General features: G+C 34.9%; 1 protein-coding gene across 1 annotated transcript; it reads left to right on the plus strand.

Annotated features, from left to right (window-relative positions):
- Positions 1–7009: 7009 nt before the first annotated feature.
- Positions 7010–8666, plus strand: LOC111883387 (aspartic proteinase PCS1). Its single transcript, XM_023879714.3, has one exon. The coding sequence runs from the start codon at positions 7187–7189 to the stop codon at positions 8495–8497; it is 1311 nt and encodes a 436-aa protein (XP_023735482.1). The 5' UTR covers positions 7010–7186; the 3' UTR covers positions 8498–8666.
- The last annotated feature ends 717 nt before the right edge of the window (positions 8667–9383 follow it).

A 9383-nucleotide genomic window follows, 5' to 3' on the forward strand; every position in this document is an offset into this window, starting at 1 on the left:
TAGCACATAATAGCATTTTAGGCAATTTTCCTAAAATAAAATAGTGTCTGTGTCAATTTAGGTGTATTACCTAAAATATAATGGACACACTCAACTCACAATCATTGCTTTGCATTCTAAGTTTAAGTCTAGAAATAAATCCATATTCCTAGTTCGCTTAAACTAATGCTCTGATACCAACTGTGACATCCCCAATTTCACGGCCAGAAAAGACCGATTTGTTTATGCTTTATTTTATAAATCAGAGTGATCGTTTAAAGAAAACGTTTGCGGAATTTGTTCCCAAAATAAAATATGATAACCATTTATCAAAACATTTCTCCAAAAGAATGTATTTTCATTAAATAATAAAAACTCGGGATGTCATGTTCGTTACAGACCAAAAGCATAAACAATATAAAATCGATCTTACAATGGTTAATTATAACTACAGATCTATAATCCCAAAATCTCTCGTCAAGTCCACCAACTTATACCCTTTTGCCATTACCTGTAATGAAAAGAAAACTGAGTGGGTCAGGCTTGGGAGCCTGGTGAGCATATAGGGTTTTCAACCCACAATAATATAATCATTATATTTAATCAGCAAACAATCAACCCAATTACCCATCCCCATTATCTTCTTAAGGTTTTACCCTAAGAACTAACTATCCTTCATTCATTTATTCGTAAGAAATTTGGCACGAATTCCATTGCTGCCAAAGCTTATTTATTAAGTACTAAATCCATAGTTATCTGGTGCTAACTCCATAGTCACCAAGGTTCACTTAACAAGCGCTAACTCCATACTCGCCAAGGTTTACTTAACAAGCGCTAACTCCATAGTCGCCAAAGTTTACTCAACGTGCGCTAACTCCATAGTCGCCAAGGTTCATCAAATAGGCACGAAGTCACATCGTCGCCAAGTTTTATACAATAGGCGCTAACTCCATAGTCACCAACTATTCCATCTACCTATGTTCTACCCAACAATTTTGTAGATATAAATACTTACACAGTTTAAATCATTTAACACTTGTATAAGACTCCAATTTCCATGCCCATCTCCAATAGACAAATAACATATAAACACATAGCACGTATTTCATAGCAAATACTTCATATTTATGTGTTGGAAGAAAGTAACTACACACCCACACATATAAACAACAATATACTTAATACACTCAAACCATACTTGTATTATTATCGTGTTTATGAAAGGTACTATACACTTACTTGATCAGAAGATGATCGGACAGCACTACGACTTGCAGAAGTAGTATTCTTCGGTAGATCTAGAAGATCTCCACAAAAATCGAACTTCTCGCGGGCAGAGCTTCGGCTCGGGAACCGCACTTCTCAGGATCTTCGGGATCTCGGGACTTGCTTCGGGGCTCGAGAATAATACCGGGGCTTCAGGGTATTTCTGGCATGCAAATCGATGCAAAACGGGAGAGAGAAGAGGGAAAATGAACAAAAGAATCGGCTGCCCTCGCATCCTATTTATAGGAGGCTGGAGCCTCGGAGTACGCGGGGCGTACGCGTCCGAATTCGTCACTGCATGCGTCATCCGAAGAACTCGAGTGCGAAGGTCGTCATGCTTCGCTGTACGCGGGGCGTACACTCGTACGCGGGGCGTACTTCGGATGAGTCCGATGACTCGCCTTCGGATAATACCGGGATTTAATAATTAAATTTAATTATTAATTCATTAATAAACTTCAAAAATTCATATCTTCTTCATACGAACTCCGTTTTCGACGTTCTTTATATCCACGCGTAGGTGAGACTACGCTCTATGACTTTCGTTTAGACTCCGTCGCTTAATTTTGACTTTTATTTTTATTATTTATTTTTAATAGGTCGGGACAGAAAATTTCGTTATAAATTCATAACTTCTTCGTCTGACGTCCGTTTTCGCCTAACTTTTTATCGCTTCGATACCAACAACGAAATCTTCGATTCTTGTTTAGATTGCTAAGGCTAAATATCACTCTAACGTAAATTCACTTTTGCGTTGCGTTGTGTCGTGCCGGTTCTGTCGCGAAACTTCGACAGGTCATAACTTCTTTGTTATAACTCGGATTTTGGCGTTCTTTATATGCACGGAAACCTTGTAACATATACTACAACTTAGTTAGGATTATTCATTCTAAATAATCTTCAATCAAAAAGTCATTTTTGACGCTTATTGTCTCTAAATTGACTAGCCCTGATCTACGGGCGTTACACCTCGTTAGCTAATTCTCATTCTATCTCGGATTTACAAAACTGTATCGAATTCGCCGCGCTCGAAAAGTAGAGACTAAGCTTCGTCGATAACTTTCGCATACGATTTCCGTTTTTGTTTGTCTTTTTACCGTTAAGTTCCTATTAATGAGATCTCCAACTCTCATTTAGACCTCGTTGGCTAATTCTCATTCTATCTCGGATTTACAAAACTGTATCGAATTCGTCGCGCTCGAAAAGTAGGGACTAAGCTTCGTCCATATCTTTCGCATACGAGCTCTATTATCGACGTTCTTTATATCCACGCGTTGGTATTTACGAGTACTACAACTTTCATTTAGATCCCGTCGGCTAAAAATCGACCGATCTAAAATTCAGATTTCGGGTTGTGCACTGCTATGCTAAATCTTAGAAAAATCATAACTTCCTCATACGAAGTCCGATTTTGGCGTTATTTTTATCGATGTTCTTAGTTTAACATATTCTACGACTTTCGTTTAGATCGCTAAGGCTAAATCTCGCTCTTTCGTAAATTCACTATTTACGCTTCCCAGTATCGTGCCGGTTCCGTCGCGAAACTTTAACGGGTCATAACTTCTTCGTTATAACTCGGATTTCGGCGTTCTTTATATGTACGAAAACCTTGTAACATACTCTACAACTTGGTTAAGATTATTTATTCTAAGTAATATTTTGTCGAAAAGCCGTTTTCGACCCCTATTGCCTCTAATTTGACTAGCCCGGATTTGCGGGCGTTACACTCTCAGTGTAATGTGACTTCATATCAACACCTGTGATATAAATAAACTGAGTGGGTCAGGTTAGGAAACCTGGTGAGTACATAGGGTTTTCAACCCACAATAATATAATTATTATGTTTAATCATTAAACAATTAACCCAATTACCCATCCCCATTATCTTCTTTACTCTTAAGGATTTACCCTAAGAATTAGCTATTCCTCGTTCATTCTTTCCTAAGGATTATCCTAAGGAATAGGCATGAAATCCATCGTTGCTAGGGTTTACTCATCAGGCAATAAATCCATAGTTGTCAGGGTTTGCTCAACAGGCACTAAATCCATAGTTGCCAGGGTTTGCTCATCAGGCACTAAATCCACAACTGTCAGGGTTATCTCGTTTCTCGACAGTATCGTTTCTGAGAATCCACTCGCAATACATGTCAATGGGTTTTTAGAGTACAGTTGGTGAATACACAATTCAAATAACACCTACAGGTTGCGAGCCTGCTAGTGTTCTACTGGACTGTCTAGAATAGTCCGTGGTTGTCATCCATATTCTGCTAGATGACAAGGCCAACACTTGGGTAAAAGGCTTCTCTCATGGTTCACCACTCGCCATTATCTCATGGTATATATCACCTCTCATCATTTTGTTTTTCTCACACAGCAACTATTTCATTTACCCATGTTTTACCCAGCACATTTTGTAGATATAAAATACATATACAGTTTAAATCATTTAAAACATGTATAAAAATCTTTCACCAAGCATAGACAGCAAGTATACAGAAAATATGCACACATAGCACGTAATTTATATTAAATACTTCATATCTATGTGTAAGATGAAAGTAACTATGCACTCACCTGATAAGGTGGTGACTCAGTACTCGAACATCACTTCGTTTATTTTAAACAACTCCTTTGACAGAACCTACTATCATTACCACTAGAGTTTAGTCTAATATTCTACGAGACTAATTAATAGTCTAACTATTATTACTATTATATAAGCGTTAAACAATACTCTTCAACCACTATGTACAGACAGGGGCCAGACATGGAACACCGGAGGGCAGGATCATTTTAGCATATAGCACTTTTGAATCCAACAACCTAAGCGACCCTCCAAACTATATTCCCCATACCGCGAGTGGTTAAAAAGACATTATAAAGACACTTCTAGAACTCATAATAATAATCCAAATACTTATTATAAGGTCCTAATAACACTACTAAATTAAAACATAAGCTATACTAAAGATAGGTTAGGCGTAGCTCACTTACAGCGGGTTTTTCTCAAAACCGGGCTCCGCTGGAGTAGCATTCCCAAGCTGAATGGCTCTTCTTCTCGGAGCCGTCGGGCACTCCGGGGCTTCCGCCTCGTGCTAGGGAGGTTCCTTAGGCTTTCTGGGGGTTTCGGGGCTAAAGACAGGTTCTAAAGAGAGAGGGAAGTGATGGGAGGTGTGAGGAATGAAGAGGTCTTCACCTATTATTTATAGGGGCTGGAGGAAGATTCAATTCGTGAATTTCTTGATGTTCACGTCGTGAGTGAGCTTGGGCGCTGACACGTGGCATCGCACATAGGGTGGAAATCAGCCGATTTTCAAAAATTCATAACTTTCGCATACGAGCTCCGTTTTCGACGTTCTTTATATCCACGCATAGGTAAGGATAAGATCTACAACTTTCATTTTGACTTCGTTGTCTAATTCTCGACCGATCTTAAATTTAACAGTACGAGGAGATTATACTGTTAAATGTCCGCGTAAAATTCATAACTTCTACATACAGACTCCGTTTTCATATGTATTTTTACCGTTGAGTTCCTATTAATGAGATCTTCAACTCTCATTTAGGTCACGTAGGCCAAAAACCGCTCGATCTAAAATTCGAGTTTCGGGTCGTGTACTGCTTTGCCAAATCTTAGAACATTCATAACTTCCTCATACGAAGTCAGATTTGGGCGTTATTTTTTTGTATGTTCTCGGTTTAATATATACTACAACTTATGTCTAGATTTATATGGCTAAAAAGTCCTCCATCGTAAATTCATTGTTTACGTCTCTCGGCGTCGTGTCGGTTTTGCCGAAAAACTTCGACGTGTCATAACTTCTTCGTTATAACTCGGATTTTGGCGTTCTTTATATGTACGGAACCCTTGTAACATATACTACCACTTGGTTAAGATTACTCTTTCTAAATAATCTTTATCAAAAACTCATTTTTGATGTTCATTGTCTCTAATTGACTAACCCTAATATGCGGATGTTACAATAACTGCCTTTGATAAACCTTTATTTTCGGAGGTGTCGTTCGATTGTGAAACGATCTCTGGTAAGTGGTAATTTATAGTAAACGTTTGGTCTAAAAATACACTTCTTGTGACAAATCAACAAGATCTTCTTAAGTTATATAAGATATAGATGATATATTTATGATTATAGTAATGATCTTTATTAAAGATAATCACAAAAAATTCCAAAAATTACATAAATTATTATTATTTTGTTTTTTAATAAAAAATTATCTTTATTTTGAGGTTTTTAATGAATATATATAAGTTTTCTTCAAATAAATTTAATATATATAAAAAATAAAATCTTCAAAAAAGTCTTTAAACTTTAATTTTATTAACTAAAAAGTCATCCATTTTTTTTTTTTTTGCAATTTAACCTTTAAAACATACATTAAGCAGCTACAAAGGTCATTTTGCAAATGTTTATCTGTTTTAATGGTTCAAAAAACAAACATTCAACAGAACCAAAAAAAAAAAATAAGATAAATTTGATAAATTGAAACTATATAAATACTTGTTGTAATGAAATCGAAACTAGAACTGAAGTTATACTTTTCGGTTTTCATTACGCCAGAAGGACCATTTAGTTATTTGCACAAGATATTATGATGTAATAATTTTTATATACATTTAATTGAAAATAATAAATTCCAATGATATTTCATTATTTTGTATATCTTAACTAAAAGAAAGAAAGTAGGCAACCAAATTGAAGCCATACATGCACTTGAGTGGGAGAATATGGTAAATCAAATCATGTGGAAAACCATATGTATAATGTATTTGCCAAATTATTTGATGTTTATTTAAAAATATATCTTATATTTAGTTCCAAGATTGAAAATACATATTGTTATAGTGGGATAGAATGTTTGTAAATTTAATATTGCTATTTCTGTTTTACGTTTTATTTTGTTCTCATTTACATGTTTATTTTTTTATAATATATTTTCACAAAGTACATTAGAAATTTTAAAATGTTTTAACAACTAAATATAATTTTATAAAAACATATAATATAAATATATCAGCAATCCGAAAACATATATATATATATATATATATATATATATATATATATATATATATATATATATATATATATATATATATATATATATAAAGAAGATAAAGTATTATTTAAATATAGAAAAATATTAATTATTAATACATATATAATATGTAACTATATTGATTTACTATAAGATATATTAATTTATACAAAAACAAAATATTAGAATGAAATAAAATATAATTGATGGAACCTTAATAAGCTGATGAATTTTTTTGGTTTATAACGAGGACACAATAACATTTTTAATGTTATAAAAAAGTATGATGAAAAATCTTTATAATTGTGAATCCTCTTAATGATAAATAGTTTTTGATTCGACATACATGTTCCAAACATGTTTTACTATACATATATATCCAAAATAAATTATAATAAAAAAATTATTTTACATCCACATAAATAAAAAAAAAGAATTATATATACATGGATAATAAAATACTCAATTTCATTTACAATAAAAAAATCATACAAAAATTAATGTTTTATACACTTTAAAACAATTAAAAATACAAAGCAAAAAAGATAAATTAAAAAGCAAACATTACTGTTTTATTAAAACAAAAAGCAATAACTTTATATACGAAATTAATTTTTTTCATTTTTATATTATATTTAATTAATTTAGTATCGTATAAAAATAAACTAAAAGAATAAAACATAGCATGACTGAATTTCAAGCAAAGCCCAACCACCCAACTATCTCTCCCCAAAAACTTAAAAAACGCGTTTTTGCTTCCCTCTTTCGGCTTTGTAATGTTCTTTTCCGACTCTTGTCCCCCTTTCTCTTCCAAATATAAACCCCACAATTCTTCCTTTCAACCATATTAACCCACCACCACCACTCTCCTTCCTCCTCCTCCATGGCTCCTCTTACACTCCACTCCAACTGTTTCATCGTCTTCCTCCTCTTCATCAACTCCTTCTCCTTCTCCTTCTCAATTCAGAACACCCCATTAAACAACTCTCTCTCCTTCTCTCTCTCTTACCTTCCTCTCTCTCACAAATCCGCTGCAACTAAGCTTCTACGCAATTCCCTCCCTCAATCAACACCATCATCGACGTCGAATCCCAATCACAAGCTATCGTTCAAGTATTCAATGGCTCTGGTTGTTTCTCTTCCAATCGGAACTCCACCACAAGCGCAACAGATGGTTTTAGACACCGGTAGCCAGTTATCATGGATCCAGTGCCACAACAAAACCCCTACGGCGTCGTTTGATCCGTCTCTCTCGTCCTCTTTCTCTATCCTCCCCTGTAATCACCCTATTTGTAAACCACGAGTTCCCGATTTTACCCTCCCCACCACTTGTGACCAAAATCGCCTTTGCCACTACTCTTACTTCTACGCAGATGGTACTCTCGCCGAGGGTAATTTAGTCCGAGAAAAAATTACGTTTTCTCGTTACCAAAGTACCCCTCCTATCACCCTCGGATGTGCTACTGCCTCCGACGAGGCCGAGGGTATTTTGGGAATGAACCTCGGACGATTGTCCTTCGCTTCACAAGCTAAAATTTCCAAGTTCTCTTATTGTACTCCTACACGTCAAAATAATGCCAAAATTAAACCCTCCGGAGCTTTTTACCTAGGTCAAAATCCTTACTCCAAAACATTTAAATACGTTGACATTTTGACTTTTCCCGATAGTCAACACTCTCCTAATTTTGACCCTTATGCATACACCCTCGGGTTAAACGGTATCCGAATCGGAGCGAAACGATTAAATATTTCGCGATCAGTGTTTCGACCGGACGCCGGTGGGTCCGGTCAGACACTGATCGACTCAGGTACTGAGTACACTTACTTAGTGGACGAAGCGTATAAAAAGATCCGGGAAGAGATTCTCCGACTCGCGGGGTCAAGATATAAAAAAGGGTACGTGTATCGTGGATCGTTGGATTTGTGTTTTCAAGGAAATGCGATGGAGATCGGACGGTTGATAGGGAACATGGTGTTTGAACTTGACAAGGGTGTGGAAGTAGTGATTGGAAAAGAGAGGGTATTGGATGATGTGGGCCGTGGGATTAGTTGCTTGGGGATCGGACGATCGGAAGGACTAGGTGTTCCTAGTAATATTATAGGGAATTTTCATCAACAAAATCAATGGGTGGAATTTGATATTGTGAATCGAAGAGTGGGGTTCGGTGTAGCTGATTGTAGCAGATCAGTGTGAGTAAAGGAATGCCGGTTCAAAATGTGGTAAATATGGTAATCGTGTACACGTTTGTATACGTTTCTTGGATTGCATGTGTAATCTAGTGTGTGCTGTCACACAGGCACTATAGTGTACTTTTTGTATAAACACACAAGTAAATGAAATCTCCTACTTTTGCTTTGCATCATCCTAGATTCACCCCAACTACCCAACTTAGTTAGTTAATTTTTATATTTTTTTATTATATGAGAAGATAAGTTTGGTTTATATGAACCTGAACAAATGTTTTAAAAATTGGTTCGATTCGGTTGGATGGGAACCGGAAAAGAAATCGGTTCAATTTATTATCATTTTATGTCTATTTTTAAATCAAAATAACTGACTGGTATTTACAAAAACTCGGTTAGTAGAATCATTCAAATTGATTTGATTTTTAACAAAGATCTCCTTGTATTGGATTTTTGACAAATTTTTCTTTATAGCAAGATTTTTTTTTTAAATGAGGATGAAAGTTTTTAGAAACTGATTAGACTATTAGAAACTGTGTATCAGACCTATTCACCTAAAAATTCGGTTTTTAAAACAGTATCTTAAACTATTTTTCTCAAAGATTAATATTATATTATAATAATTGTAAAACTTCAATAACCCAACTAAAAATTAAGATAAAGCTTATACAGTTTATACAGTTAATCCATGTGTAAAACTTCAATAATCCAACTAAAAATTAAGATAAAGTTTAGTAAGTTTATACAGTTAATCCATGTGTAAGTACGACAGATGTTTGAAGTTACCTAAAATTCAAGTGGACTGAAAAGTAGATAGTGAAGCTTTGACACGTAGAAAACATATTAATGATTAAAGGGTCAAAGTGGAAATTAGCTTAAAACTGCATTTATTTTTG

This window comes from Lactuca sativa, chromosome 2, assembly GCF_002870075.4.
Source record: "Lactuca sativa cultivar Salinas chromosome 2, Lsat_Salinas_v11, whole genome shotgun sequence".
Lineage (NCBI taxonomy): Eukaryota > Viridiplantae > Streptophyta > Magnoliopsida > Asterales > Asteraceae > Lactuca > Lactuca sativa.

What these genes read in the sequence shown, in the direction of transcription:
- LOC111883387 (XM_023879714.3), top strand. Translation starts at nt 7,187, where the DNA reads ATGGCTCCTCTTACACTCCACTCCAACTGTTTCATCGTCTTCCTCCTC.